This window comes from Engystomops pustulosus, chromosome 1, assembly GCF_040894005.1.
Source record: "Engystomops pustulosus chromosome 1, aEngPut4.maternal, whole genome shotgun sequence".
In the NCBI taxonomy this organism is placed as follows: Eukaryota; Metazoa; Chordata; class Amphibia; order Anura; family Leptodactylidae; genus Engystomops; species Engystomops pustulosus.
This window is the reverse complement of record NC_092411.1, coordinates 264662229-264678611: the sequence shown is the minus strand read 5'-3', so window position 1 is coordinate 264678611 and position 16383 is coordinate 264662229. Positions and strand designations below refer to the sequence as shown.

Below are 16383 nucleotides of genomic sequence, written 5' to 3'. Positions count from 1 at the left end.
TCCCATTCAAGTATTCGGAGACACCCCGGAAACATCAGAGATAATTTCTAAATAGTAAAGAGCGTTGGACTGGGTTCCCTTTGGCACTTCACCCCTCACCCACCAAGTGAATAGACTCTAGAAGCCGCCATTGTTCCCATCAGGACCCAATATTATATTAGAGCTTGGGCCCAAAAGAGGAATCCCTAAAACTCTGGTGGGCCAGTCTAAAGCCTGTGTCCTACAATCAAGTTCAGTCCTTGCGCTTGTGGCATTTTCTACATTGAACCTCAAATGACTGAATGAACATTCATTGAGTGTAGGTTTGATTCCGGAAAAGCTGTGTACATAGATCCTATCCCATTGACCCACATTATCGACATTTAAAAAAAAAAAAAAAAAATTCTGCATGAATCCCAGAGAACTACAGTAATGTACATAGACGTAAAATTTTGTCCTAAATGAGTTTTCCAGAACAGCCTTGTACTAAGCACATAATGTGCTGCCCAGTAACTTGGCGTTCAGAAAGTACAATAATTAAATAGAAAAATTTTGGAGTCTGTGCTACAGGTACTGTGGTTATAATATTTAGGTAATCTTTTTCCATGTATACAGGCGCTTATTTAACAGTTGCTGTCACACCGTACACTCCTCCTTGGCAGTGACCATACACTTAGGTAGCCAAATGTTTTCCCAACACTTAACCCAACATACCCCCATCTTCCCACCCCCTACTTGGAGCAGCTTATGTTTTCCAACTGGTTACAGATTATGAGAGCAAGTGGGATCTGACATTTTGAAATCTTCAGTACGCTATCTTTTTCTTGATTTCTTTAGTAAATGAAAAAAGTGAGGAAACCATTTGAAGAGAGCAAAGTCGGTGGATTTTGTTGCAAAATAAAAAAGTCATAGAAGCTATGACTGCTTCTATATCGGGTTCATGGGATTACATTTTTTCAGTTCAAATGGGCGGCACGGTGGCTCAGTGGTTAGCACTACAGCCTTGCTACCCTGGGATCCTGGGTTCAAGTCCCATCCAGGTCAACATCTTCAAAGAGTTTGTATGTTTTCTCTGTGTTTGCATGGGCTTCTTCTGGGTCCTCCGGTTTCCTCCCACACTCCAAAATATACTGGTAGGTTGATTAGATTGTGAGCCCCATTGGGGACAGGGACTTATTTGGCAAGCTCCGTGCAGCGCTGCGTCATCTGTGTGCGCTATATAAATAAAGAATTATTATTTATTACTATTATTATTAAAGGTTTATTACAAGGGGCTTACATTTTTTAAAACCAAGATGTAGGAGATCTGTTTCACACATTTTTGAAAAGCCCCTAGAATACATGGACTAACTTTTTTAACAAAGTGACTTATTCTAATTTATTACTGTGTTTTTGTTTATATTCTTATCAGTTTTCGGGAGCTACACCCCTGCCTCTTTGTATTGCCAGAAAGTGCCGGGAATGTCCTCCCCAGGGCACGGACACATCAGAGGCTGTTCCCGGATTGTTTCTTTAACGTCACAATGTGATTGTTGTGTGCGGATTATGTTTCTACCTGTTGTTTGATTGATTGGCTACAAGAAACCACTGCCTGCTGCTCAGGATATAGAGGGGGTATAGAGAGGGAATATAGAGGGGGGTATAGCGGGGGGGCAGATAGATGGTCACCAGTGGTCAGCACATTTCTGGAGAGAATGATTGTCCTATTGGATCCGATTCAGGGTGTGATGCTGAACATAACATATCCTTGTCACTGTCTTTTGCTGTACGCTTCTTTCCATAACACTTTTTTCTCTTTCTGTCCAGGTCGCCTGAACTACCCCCATCCAGGAACGGACAGTCTTCTCATGCTGAATGGTAAATAATTTAGTTGCTTGATTAAATATTAGCTCAGCAAACACCTCATTGTGTCTAGCTGCCCTCTGTGTATTCATGGTGTAGTGTGTCAACCTTTATGAAGCAGAGATGAAATTAATATAGATAGAATGACACTTTTTATTCAGTGAATGTTGACGTCATTCATTTACCAATTTTACAAATATGGCATGTTCAATGGGATTATGTAATTTTCAATATGTCAGTATTGGGAGACCCCATAGACCAAGATCCTTATAAAGTGCTAATAAATAATCTCTTAAGTGACATTAGACATTCGATTTTGTGTTGTTATTTTTTTTTGGGGGGGGGTGTTCACCACAATTTTTGCTGCACTCAATATTCCAACAATGGTGGTTAAAGTGTATTTTTCTTGTGCATTACTACTGTCCACATGATTTTGCTGGTGAATTCACAATCAATTTCCACTCCATCATGGAAAACCTTTGTGTTAGTGGGACTGGCAGAGGCCAAACCCTTCCTATGAAGTTGGGGTACTTATAGATTGTTTCCCCATCAGATATGCAGGGCAGCTGTGTCAAACAAGGGATGAGGACTGATTTACTGATCTATAAATCTGTCATCTATCTCTAAATCGATATCCTCTTTCATATTTATCTTCTGTCATTGATCTCCCCATCTCCTATAACATTCTCCTACAGAGCCATATTACACATTGCCTTACCATACTACAAAGTGTTATCATTGTCCAGGGCTTATTGACCTTGACTAGTTAAATCGTTTTATTTTGGGACCCCACTTTTAGTTTTGATCACTTTGCTAAAAGCGGCCTTTGTTGCCTGCACACTATGACCCCCAACAATTGACAGAAATAGGGACCAAAAGTTCTCCAAAGAACCCCCATAGCTACATGTGTTACTAAATATTCTTCTGGTCTGTATAGTAACTGGGGTAATTTTCAGAAGTCTAGCAGATTTTAGTTTTGTTCCAGTGTGCAGTGCTCGTCCAATCTATTTGTCTTTTATGGTCGACTTTTACTTTTCACACCAAACGTTGGTTGTTAATTCTGACCTTTGTCTCCAGGGGTTAATAAACAGAGGGCAATGGAGGCGGTGACCTTTAGCCCTGCAGGAATAATGATCTGCGTGCATAGCTATTGATCTGGTGACTGATTACATGGAGCAGGAGAATGAATCTTTCCGTGCTAACTTCCCATCAGCCACAATTTATTTGCTGCTCAATCTAAAACATGAGGACTGTAGGGAGGATCCTGTCATCTCCAACCTCCAGAAACATGTTTTATAGCCGCACACAGTGGCTTCCGAGTCCAGGTCCTCCCAGATAGATTACTTCTGTATGACAGCTAAGAATAATTGCTGTTAACATAAGCCACTTCTGTTTCTTACCTCTTCTCATTTAAACATACGACCTGCATAACAGGGAGACAATACTCTACAGGCTTCATATCTAGGTAACTTATACTAGCGCCCCCCGCAGGCTAAAAAGCCCTAAAGGACAAGATACATATTGAGGTTCTCAAATGCAATATTTACTGATCAGCTACTGACGTTGGCTTTCAAATGGTAATTTAAAATTCCTTGATAATTGATCGTATCGGGAACTGTCGGGCACATAAAGGGGGCAGTGGTCTGCTAATAAACTAGCAAAAACATTTGGCAGGTGGAAGCCTCTTCCACCTACATCAACCAACTGCTGTACAATAAGACGTAACACTGATTTGTACCCGACTCATGGGCTTTGTGCACGTGATCGTGGGCTGTTCCGACGATGCAAACAGGCCTGTGATCCATTGTGTCTAAGCCCAACAATGGTAGCCACGTGCCTACCATAGCCTCCTAGATATTTTATCTACCTTGGGGCTTGAAGCTTGGGTATTTTAGCAGTTTGTTGGAGACACTTCAGCTGATGGTCATGGTAACTTGATTCACTATCTAGAAACTCTAGCTTTAAGGACTCAATATGTAAGAAAATGTTAATCCTGTAATTTCCAGGACCTGTCCGGCCCTATTTTTGCCACTAAACCTTCCTAATGGATTGGGAACATTGGTGTCTGCAACCACATAAAACTTTCTTAGAGATGGGTCTCTGTCCACTGTCCGCGTATGGTTCTTCCTGCTGTGCAGATCTTTACTAAAGCTGGAGAGGTGTACCTTGACCTCCCTGAACATGTCCTCCAGGTCCAACCCATTGATATTGAAGATGTGAGGTATTACATACATTTTTACTGAAGTCAGAGTAGGTGGGATATCGGGAACTATGTCTATTCGATGTAAACTTCTCTAAGAGCATTTCTTACTTTCCTAAGCCCTTAACCACCTAAATTGGGGCTCCCCATGAACAAAAAGTGATGTTTTACTTTGGTTCTGGGAAATACTTTTTTCTGATCCACCTTGAAATCTCCAATTAGAATCCAGAGGCTTAACATAGCCAGCGAAGCTAACAGGCCTGTGGGGGGAAGTGGGATTAAGAGCCTTTCCTCTCTCGTCCTCCATCTATCAGCATTGACATCATTTTTCACCTGACAGGGGTTCGGGGCTATGTTCAGGAAAGAACACGGTTATATAATTGAGAACGAAAATGAGTCCAGGCAATTTTCATGCAAATCTCCTGACTGCTGTTTTGCCTGCAGCACTGCTGCTGTTTAATGGGTAGTTCAACATTTTGTAGGTCGATGTAGCTATTTCATTGCCGCACTCCAGTGTGAAAACTGGTTTTCAGAAGAACCGTCCTGAATCAAAGAAGGTTTATTTGTTTCTAAACAACACACAGCTGAACTATGGCTTCCTTCATAGTAATGACATCCAAAGATGAAGTGTATGAAGCAGTGTATGGCTATTGTATGGCTTCTGGTGTTCACATATAGAAGAGTTGAATTTGCCCTTGAAGGGGTATTTTCTACAATCCGCATTTACATCTTGCAGCCTCCTGTACATGGCGAAACCAGCGCGTGCGCATCCATCTTTTCCTTGAGTGTAGCCACGAGAAGGAAGACGTGTCCACCACTTGCTTCAATTTGGTTGAGTGGGTTTGCCAAGTATTAGTGTGTCAAATATACTATGGATCGGGGGGATAATAGTCTGATTGGGTAGGGGTCCGACTGCTGGAACCCCGACTTATCATGAGAAAGGAGCCCTTCTCGCCTATTGAATGAAGTGACAGGTTGAGCATGCGTCCTGCCGTACCATTCAATACTTTGATAGCGTCAGGAAATGGAAGCACATACACAGTGAATGGGGCGCCAGAGATAATTTAGCACCTACAAGTACAGTACCTACATAATAGTGCATCTATATGCGCGTAGTAGTGCACTATTTGAAGCTTGCTGTGACACTGTATAGCGGTATTATACAGTATTTGTACATGATATAGCCTACATAATGGTGCACTGTAAAGATACAGATGAAGAACTAACCACTAGGGAGGAGATGCTTATGGTAAAGGTTATAATACAGGAGAGACGCTAGAGCTGGCATTTGTTAGGTCCTGGTGGACTGTTATGGCCGTCCTTGTGTGTGAGTATAAGAAAGGCTTCAAGGCAATGTGTCGGTAGGACTGGAACTGCTTGTCTTGTTATTTGGCCATCGACTTCCTGTCAACAGACTCGGCCTGAATCGGCTGACCTTGTAGCTTTGTCAACATCCCCATTTATTTTGTCTGGACGAGAGATGGATGCATCTGTGTACACATTCTTCTGACGTTGGGTCTTGTGATTTGTGCCGCCCCCTCCCCGTGCCTGCAGGAAATGGTGTTACAGATGCGGCACATAATTCTAAAAATAAGAGCACACATGAATGGATGTGTAATACAAGCAGCATGTGACACCGAGGGCGTGGGATCATGCTTCACTCACACTTATATATTCCTCATCACTTTCCCATGTAATTACGAAAGTATTACATTGGAAACATTTGCATTCTGGGTTATCACACAGTCCTAAAAATTGAATTGTAAAAGATTCGATGAAATTCAGATAATGCCTTTTTAAATATATAAAATATAATTTTTTTTTATTTTTTTTTACTATTATTATTTTGTCAATTATAAATGCACAAAATGGGGTTAAAGTTAACCAAAAAAACAAAGTTTACTGGAACCACCCAAACTTTACAGGATTTCTAAATATCTAATGAAATTTCACTCTAATTCTATATCCCATCACATGTATTTACTGTAACCATAGACCCCCAATCAGATGACTGAGGCCAAACTGGTGTAACTGCCTTTTATTGACTGGCCCGTGCCATAGCGGGACTAAAAAATAACTCTGGTACTCAAACTTTACAGGCCCACATATATTGGGCAGCACGGTGGCTCAGTGGTTAGCATTACAGCCTTGCAGCGCTGGGGACCTGAGTTCAAGTCCCAGGGTCAACATCTGCAAAGAGTTTGTATGTTCTCTCTGTGTTTGCGTGGGTTTCCTCCGGGTCCTCCGGTTTCCTCCCACACTCCAAAACATACTGGTAGGTTGATTAGATTGTGAGCCCCATAGGGACAGGGACTTATTGCAGTCAGATCACGGCCAAGGTCTATTGCACCTGGTCACCCGGCTGCACCACAATCGATAATGCAGGACGTATTCCTGCCCTGACTTGCAGTGTGGCCGATAAGCTTCCTATGGAAAGGGTTGTAGTGAGCAGCAGTCACCATCCCTTCCCCACCGGGTTCCGGCACAGGTGAAGCACATAGTGGTGTGCATGAGGCCTTAGGGTTTATTAAGACAAATCTATACATGCAGCTGTGCATGCAAATCATCATTACAGAACAGAGCTGTAGTCCTGGGGGGCTAGTGTGGCTGCTTAGGGAACAACTGATTTATGGTACAGGTCAGGGATACAATACACAGGGTTATCGGAATATGCCCTGGCTTGGTAGATTATCAGTCCAGGCATAAAACATCTTTTGGTAAACATAAGCCACTTTTTGGTTTCACAAAGGTGTTCATCATAGGAGAACACTACCAACCGGCCCTGAAATAATTGCAATTACAGGCGGTCCCCTACTTAAGAACACCCGACTTACATACGACCCCTAGTTACAAACGGACCTCTGGGTGTTGGTAATTTACTGTACTTCAGCCTTAGGCTACAATAATGAGCTGTAACAGTTATCACAGGTGTCTGTAATGAAGCTTTATTGTTACTCCTGGTTCTGATGACAATCCAACATTTTTAAAATCCAATTGTCACAGAGACCAAAAAAGTTCTGGCTGGGGCTACAATTATAAAATATACAGTTCCGACTTACATACAAATTCAACTTAAGAACAAACCTACAGAACCTATCTTGTACGTAACCCGCCACTGAAAGTCTGCAGGTTATTATACAAATTATACATGGTGCAGCTCGGCCGCTAGGTACATGAGGGTCTATGGTGCATTTCCTTTTTGGGGTAATCTACCCCAATAAAAGGATTTTTAAATTAAACTAACCCACTATTTTGGTTTAGGGGATCAAAAAAATTAACTGCACACAACAGCCTTGTCCTCCGATTTTGGAAATTTTGGACAGATTATAATTTTGCTGCATTGTCAAGTGATTTTTATTTATTCATTTATTTATTTTTTTGGTGCAGTTTGTTATCTTTGCCTTTTCAAATAAAGAATATTTCTCCTGAGAGCAACGTATCAACTCATTTCACCATTTTTAGCCAAAAAGAGAGCGACAAAAAAAACCAAATATGCAAATGACCCTGCTATTAATTACAGTCTAGTATCGCATGATTGAGCTGGGGGTATACGGTGAAATGCTGCAGGGGAGGGGGGGGGGTTTCTTTCCAGTTTGCATGTATGTGCGTCCAAGCCTTGTGTTGTATTAGTGGCTGCATAAATGAGGATTTTCTTTTCCTTTATCCTCTTCCGCACAATGGAATTTCTTATGATTTGTTTGAAGATTTGTTTATTGCTACAAGGGGCTTTTGTTGAGCGAACAATGGGCGCGAGGGTGAAGAAGTCTTTCTGCAGTTTTTTCAGATGAAGGTCAAACATTACAACCATTATATTGTATGTGGCAAACGGACAAAATGTTCTTGAGAGCATGCGATACGTCCCTTTTTAAAAAAAATTTTTTCCAGGAAACGTTAATTACCATATATACTCGAGTATAAGCCCAGTTTTTCAGCACAAAAAAATGTGCTGAAAACCCAAACTCGGCTTATACTCGAGTAAAAAAAATATAGGTTTTGCCCGGTTTTTGTGCTAATATTAGGGGCCTCGGCTTATACTTGGGTCGGCTTATACTCGAGTATATACGGTACTTAAGAAGTAGTGACTCACTGATTAATTCATGATTAAATTAGTCAGTTCTTTATGTGGTTTTTATTTTTGTCTTTGGTTTTTGATGCTTTTTGGTGTAACATAGCAATAAATACATTGGAGCCAATGTGTATGGACCCACGCGTTTTGTGGCATGTGCCAGAATTACTAAGAGGACCAATTCTGGCACAGCACTCTACGTAAATTTTGGTTATAACCTGCACCAGTTTTTAGTAGCACATTGTTTTATCTTGCCAAGTCCCAATCCCCACCGAAAAGTACCAAATTCCATGGGGTGCAAGAGCAGAGTACTTTGCACTATTAGGGTGATGTCACGCATGGCGTTTTGAAACCGTTTTTGGTCCGTTTTTATCAGTCTGTTAAACGCATGCTTTAAAAAACGCATCAGTTTTTGACAGGTTTTACCAATTATCTTAATTAAAACTGGTCAAAAACGGATGCGTTTTCAAAAAACGCATGTATTTTTAAAAACCGCATGCGGTTTTTAACGGACTGCTTAAAAACAGTTTCGAAACGCCATGTGTGGCATCACCCTTAGTGTGTCTCAAGGCCACACCCCTTTTCAGTGGTTACACCCCTTTTGTCATGCTAGTCAAAAATGGTCTTGGTAAATGTTTGACAAGGCATTTTAGACTGGTTTTTGGTATGAATCCTGGTGCAAATAAATCTCCCCCAATGTGTTTTATCTTACAATGGTCTGGTAGAGCTGCATGAGCAATGTTTATTATGAATGTAGAATTGTTGTTCCACGGACAGTATGAAAACCAAATCTTAACGCTGCCCCTAGAGGCCGGGTGGTGCATGACTCAATCCCAATTTAACTGCAACCATAACCATAAAGCCTTGCAGTATTACAGATGTGTGAACTAAAGTCATTGAAATAAAGTTATAGAATAATAAACCCGTATTCCCAATAATGTAGAACTTGTTATTATATTATGTATATTTCTGGTTGACATAGATAATAAAATGTTCTCATAATCTCTACTATCTGTTTTCAAGATCATTGATAACTGTAATGCCCCTTTAAGTCTGGTATGAGGTCTAAGGTGCCATATATTCTTTTATTGGACAGTGAATTTAATGATTATACGATACATTGACAATGTTATCCTTTGTTTACATGCAGCAAGGAGTTATGGGAGAAGACGAGGTAATTCATCTATCTCTTTATTACTAAAGCTAAATTAACAATGATTGTTCCCTTGTCAATGTTGATTACCACCTCATCCTATCCTCAATCATTCCGGATATACCTTATATATGATTCATATGTTATAAGTAATGTAGATACTGATTACTTCACATAAAGCCGATCATGTGATGATCTCATCATTTACGATGTTAGGGTAATAAGACCTGTCTAAACACAGTGATGTCACAGAACAGGGATAATACTCACAATGATGTCACAGTACAGGGATAATACACACAGTGATGTCACAGTACAGGATAATACACATAGTGATGTCACAGTACAGGGATAATACACATAGTGATGTCACAGTACAGAGATAATACTCACAATGATGTCACAGTACAGGGATAATACTCATAATGATGTCACAGTACAGGGATAATACACACAGTGATGTCACAGTACAGGGATAATCCACACAGTGATGTCACACTACAGGGATAATCCACACAGTGATGTCACACTACATGGATAATCCACACAGTGATGTCACAGTACAGGGATAATCCACACAGTGATGTCACAGTACAGGGATAATACACACAGTGATGTTACAGTACAGAGATATAATACGCACAGTGATGTCACAGTACAGAGATATAATACACACAGTGATGTCACAGTACAGAGATATAATATGCACAGTGATGTCACAGTACATTGATAATACACACAGTGATGTCACAGTACATTGATAATACACACAGTGATGTCACAGTACAGGATAATACACATAGTGATGTCACAGTACAGGGATAATACACACAGTGATGTCACAGTACAGGGATAATACACACAGTGATGTCACAGTACAGGGATAATACTCACAATGATGTCACAGTACAGGGATAATACACACAGTGATGTCACAGTACAGGGATAATACACACAGTGATGTCACAGTACAGGGATAATACACACAGTGATGTCACAGTACAGGGATAATGCACACAGTGATGTTACTGTACAGGGATAATACACACAGTGATGTTACAGTACAGAGATATAATACACACAGTGATGGCACAGTACAGAGATATAATACGCACAGTGATGTCACAGTACAGAGATATAATATGCACAGTGATGTCACAGTACAGAGATAATACGCACAGTGATGTCACAGTACATTGATAATACACACAGTGATGTCACAGTACATTGATAATACACACAGTGATGTCACAGTACAGGGATAATGCACACAGTGATGTCACAGTACATGGATAATGCACACAGTGATGTCACAGTACAGAGATATAATACGCACAGTGATGTCACAATACATTGATAATACACACAGTGATGTCACAGTACAGGGATAATACACACAGTGATGTCACAGTACAGCGATAATACACACAGTGATGTCACAGTACATTGATAATACACACAGTGATGTCACAGTACAGGGATAATACTCATAATGATGTCACAGTACATTGATAATCCACACAGTGATGTCACAGTACAGGGATAATCCACACAGTGATGTCACAGTACAGGGATAATACACACAGTGATGTTACAGTACAGAGATATAATACGCACAGTGATGTCACAGTACAGAGATATAATACACACAGTGATGTCACAGTACAGAGATATAATATGCACAGTGATGTCACAGTACATTGATAATACACACAGTGATGTCACAGTACATTGATAATACACACAGTGATGTCACAGTACAGGGATAATACACACAGTGATGTCACAGTACAGGGATAATACACACAGTGATGTCACAGTACAGGGATAATACACACAGTGATGTCACAGTACAGGGATAATACACACAGTGATGTCACAGTACAGGGATAATACTCACAATGATGTCACAGTACAGGGATAATACACACAGTGATGTCACAGTACAGGGATAATACACACAGTGATGTCACAGTACAGGGATAATGCACACAGTGATGTTACTGTACAGGGATAATACACACAGTGATGTTACAGTACAGAGATATAATACACACAGTGATGGCACAGTACAGAGATATAATACACACAGTGATGGCACAGTACAGAGATATAATACGCACAGTGATGTCACAGTACAGAGATATAATACGCACAGTGATGTCACAGTACAGAGATATAATATGCACAGTGATGTCACAGTACAGAGATAATACGCACAGTGATGTCACAGTACATTGATAATACACACAGTGATGTCACAGTACATTGATAATACACACAGTGATGTCACAGTACAGGGATAATGCACACAGTGATGTCACAGTACAGGGATAATACACACAGTGATGTCACAGTACAGCGATAATACACACAGTGATGTCACAGTACATTGATAATACACACAGTGATGTCACAGTACAGGGATAATGCACACAGTGATGTCACAGTACATGGATAATGCACACAGTGATGTCACAGTACAGAGATATAATACGCACAGTGATGTCACAATACATTGATAATACACACAGTGATGTCACAGTACAGGGATAATACACACAGTGATGTCACAGTACAGCGATAATACACACAGTGATGTCACAGTACAGGGATAATACACACAGTGATGTCACAGTACAGGGATAATGCACACAGTGATGTCACAGTACAGGGATAATGCACACAGAGATGTCACAGTACAGGGACAATACACACAGTGATGTCACAGTACAGGGACAATACACACAGTGATGTCACAGTACAGGGATAATACACACAGTGATGTTACTGTACAGGGATAATGCACACAGTGATGTTACTGTACAGGGATAATGCACACAGTGATGTCACAGTACAGGGATAAATGCAGATTAAAGATATTTGGACCCTTAACATATTACACCTAGTAATGTCTCAGTATACTACAGTATAGCTTTTTGCTAGGATTTTAGTACAAAGTGGCTCACATTTATTAAAGTGTTTGCACTAAAAACCACGTCCACCGCGCCACAAAATACTTCACCCAAAGGGGCATTTTGGACCGAGCGTCACCATTATTACTGCGACTAGACATAATTGTGTCACATGCTCTGTTAAAGGTTCACCAAAAAAAAGATGCTGCACACCTCCCCAGCAGTGCAGGGGGCGCCAGATTCATGAATGCTGTGCTCCAGTTTTCAATAATCTCGTGCACCCTTCACATTAGTAAGGCAACCTGCACATACTCACATAGTTGTGCACTACTTGTGATAAATGTGGCCTATGTGTGTGGCATGAGGCAGCGCTAGCACAGTAATAGGAAACCCATTTAACAGTGAACAATATATCAAAGCAAAGGCTAAATTCACACTCCCGCATGGGGGACGTATATACGGCCGATCTACGCCCCTCCCCCCCATAGACTGCAATGGGAGCACGGTGCCCTATGGAAGCGTAAAGGTGCGGCACCGTACCACTCCGTACCGCGTGAAAAGATAGGACATGTCCTATTTTTTCAAGGCATATTGCGCCGTTCGCCATATATCCCTATGGAGAGGGGCGGGGTGAGCAGCGCTTACCTCCTCCTCTCCCCGCGCGCTGCCGCGTGCTCGCCATACTTCCACTTTCCTATATAATTGTACGTGGTGTTAGACAGTCGCTCACGGACGTCTCACCCACACGTTTCACAATCTTGCCCTCCTTCCCCCGTCCAGAAAGCAGATTTTACAGAATTTACCTGTGAATTCTGGGTTTGTTCATTCTGACGAAATGTGATTAGAAATGTGTCCAGTCATCCAGAGATGGGGGAACAGCGAGTGACTGTGTGGAAATAGCTCCGACATGTGCCGTGACCTTTGTAAGGTCCTAATAAAACACTCTGCAGTCATCCGTCATGGCTGCTGGGCCAAGGCTGGTGTTATTGAGAGGACATATGGTCAGTATCTCTCCCATAACCCAGCAGATCTACGTCATGGCCTCCCGTGTGGCACTGAACACAAGGGACGTCTAACGCAATCCCTAGAACCGCTGTCTTATGTTTTCCAAGAAATCGTAACTGGACTCTTACTATTCTTTCTATCTGTTTTCCATGCGCTGACTCATAGCCTGATTATACACAGGAGAGCAGCGTCACACAGGCGCTGCTTATCTATTCCTGTAGTAGCAGCTTATTACAGATCACTTGTATAGGAAGCTCCTACTCCAAGATAATGCAGACCTCAGCTGCTGCAGAACATCAACATACACATCTCCAGTTAAATGAGGTTCTGCAGCAGCTCAAGTGGGATCTTTCCAAGTGTTTTCTATTTTTTCTACAACATCAATTTAAGGATTCTTCCATATCCCAATGACCTCTACATTAAAGGGTTTGGCCACTATTGCAAAATTTTACCTGGGTAAGTATAAGAACCTAATAGGGTCACTCATATTGTACTTGGGCCTCATTCAGACGGCTATTGTTGAGGCCGTGATCTGGTCCTATTATCTGTGACTAGATCACGGCCTGCAGAGCACCGTGATAGCATCGACCGGCCGCTCATATACCTATGGAAGGAGGAGGGGTTAAGTGTGCTCACCCCTCCCACCTCCTCCTCCCGGCTCTGTGCTCACCTGGGATCAGGTTTGGGTAAGTGCACGGCTGTGGAAATGAGGCCTTACCCTGTTAAAGTTTCCATTGAACTACCAGGGAGGGTAGGTCACGTGACACCCAGACACCAGGACTTCCTGTGATGTCCTGTGACCTGCTAGTTTTCGGTGGACGAAGGTGGGAGTCCATTTATTACTTTATGAACGCGCCTAATATAGGTTATCACGGAGGGGAGGCGCATAGAGTAATGACTGCACTGGCCCCTCTTTCTGCAAGAAGGTAGCAGGACACTGGATGTCACAGGAAGACTATCCTGCTGCACAGGGGTCACATGACCCACCAGTCCTTACACAAACTTTACCAGGATAAGTATTATATGGGTGACCCTTTTAGAACCGTGTACCCAAAGATTGTGTGATATTGGTCAACCCCTTTAACGTAGGCCCTTTGATGTCCATTTTGAGACCCTATACTGGCCAGTGCACATCGCTGTGTACCCACATTAGACGTATTCTTCACCGCTTCAACATTTTTAGGATGTTTCATCCTTCAAAATAAATCTCAGTATAGAAATTGTTCAGTCAAGGGAGCTTGGAGGAATGTCTGATCACCCCTTAGAAATGTAATTGGGAACAAAAAGCAGCTGGCGGGCAAATGTCACCCCGTCTGGAGCGTGGAGCACACGTGCTAATAAGTAGCTATATATAAGTAGGTATATCACTGTTCCTCCATATACTTCTGAGGGGCAATGACACAGCATGTAAGTGCAAACTAATATGATGTCTTCCTGTGATTTCCATACTTGTATTGATTCTTGGGCTGTGTTCACACGTGGCGTTTACATTGCGTTTTTGAAATGCAATACAACAGCTGAGAAGAGGAGATTTGACTAGCATTGAAATCCATCCTGATAAACCAGGGACATAACTCATAGATCCAGGCACCGTGACTGTGGTAATCTTCCATGGTCTCCTTCCTTCTAAAATCAACTTTTATAATTATGCTAATGAGCCAAAGCTCCTCCATGCTGAGGGAGCAGGGGGTGAGACAGAGTAAAAGCTTGTGATATACAATATAGGAATCCTCAGAAGTACAACGTTGAGAGTCACTGATTGTAACTTTATTTTTGGCATGATATCCATCCCCCAGAAATTCTGGCAATGCTGACACTAAGGGTGATGCCACACATGGCGTTTTGAACCCTTTTTTGGTCAGTTTTTAAGGAGTCCGTTAAAAAACGCATGCGTTAAATTCGCATCCGTTTTTTTACAAATGCATGTGTTTTTTGAAAACGCATCTGTTTTTGACAGGTTTCCAAATTTGCGCAATTAAAAACGGACAAAAACGGATGCGTTTCCAAAAACCGCATGCGTTTTATAACACATGCGGTTTTTAACGGACTGCTTAAAAGCGGACTGCTTAAAAACGGACCAAAAACTGTTTCAAAACGCCATGTGTGGCATCACCCTTAGGGTGAAGTATCCACATCCTTTCCCTGTGCACAAAGGCTATGGATGTTACAAACTTGCACTTGTAGACAGAATATTGCAGTATGTTGTATTGGACAAACAACTTGTCCATGTCTTGCTATTGCCATTTGTTCTTTTTGTTCATTTAATTATTATTATTATTATTATTATTATTATTAGTTTTTTTTTCTTTTAAGAAAATCAAATATAAAGTTTTTTAACAAAAAACAGCCTGCGATATTACAGCACAGACGGCCTCTGGTAACACCCCTGAGAGCCCTTTTGGCTCATTAGCTCACGGTACCTGGATCTGTGAGCAAGTGTTCCTGGTTTATTATGATGGAATTTGATTTACTTTAAATAATCTCTTTTAGCGTTTAAAGGACATCTACCATCAGTTTGACTTACTCGTTTCTTTAGAGCATAAAGAAAGGGCATATTTGCTCGTAAGACATTAAAAAATATGTAAATTAACCGGTGGCTCTCAGGCTGACATCGCCTGAGTGCCTCTCGTCTTTCCCAGGTTTTAATTTCTGCACACCCCCTTTCCCCTTGCAACAGTACCTCCTGCTCCTGGCCGAGGAGCTAGGATAGCGCACAGCCCTATCTCTCCATGCCTGGCCCTCTGACATCATCAGCTCCTGGCTCCTTGGCCGGATTACAACGAGGGGGCGTGCATAAATTAAATAAATACAGCTAGTGGCAGGTTCCTATGGAGCCCTAGTAACTACCTGACCTCCTTCTTTTAGCTACAAATTCAGATCCCCACAAAATCAGAGTTATAAACTTGTCAATCAATGCATCTTTAGAGAGAGTTGAGGGGCGTGACCTAATGGCATGTGACCACGGTGACAACATCACAGGGCCTTTAGACTATTAATATTAGCAAACTGTACCCCATGCGTATATCTGACCACATTAAAAAATCACAGCAGCCTGCATGGACTTCTACTCCTCTCCATGCAGGCTTCTGTGATTTCATGAGATATATGCTTGGTGTACAGTATTATAATGTTAGAAGGCTAAAGGACCTGCAATGATGTCACCCTGGTCACATGACATTAATGTTGCAAGCAGAGATGGCAAGGGGAGGAGTTGCTGGATTCA

General features: G+C 41.6%; 1 protein-coding gene across 4 annotated transcripts in view; it reads left to right on the top strand.

Moving 5' to 3' along the window:
• CPEB2 (cytoplasmic polyadenylation element binding protein 2) overlaps positions 1 to 16383 on the top strand; it is a 58813-nt gene that overhangs the window by 30218 nt on the left and 12212 nt on the right. For 2 of the 4 annotated variants that reach the window (XM_072126066.1, XM_072126065.1), the window contains exons 4-5: positions 1786 to 1836; positions 9238 to 9261. In XM_072126066.1, coding sequence (XP_071982167.1) covers positions 1786 to 1836; positions 9238 to 9261 — 75 coding nt within the window. The remainder of the gene's footprint in view (positions 1 to 1785; positions 1837 to 9237; positions 9262 to 16383) is intronic. The other 2 variants (XM_072126068.1, XM_072126067.1) reach the window with 1 other exon arrangement.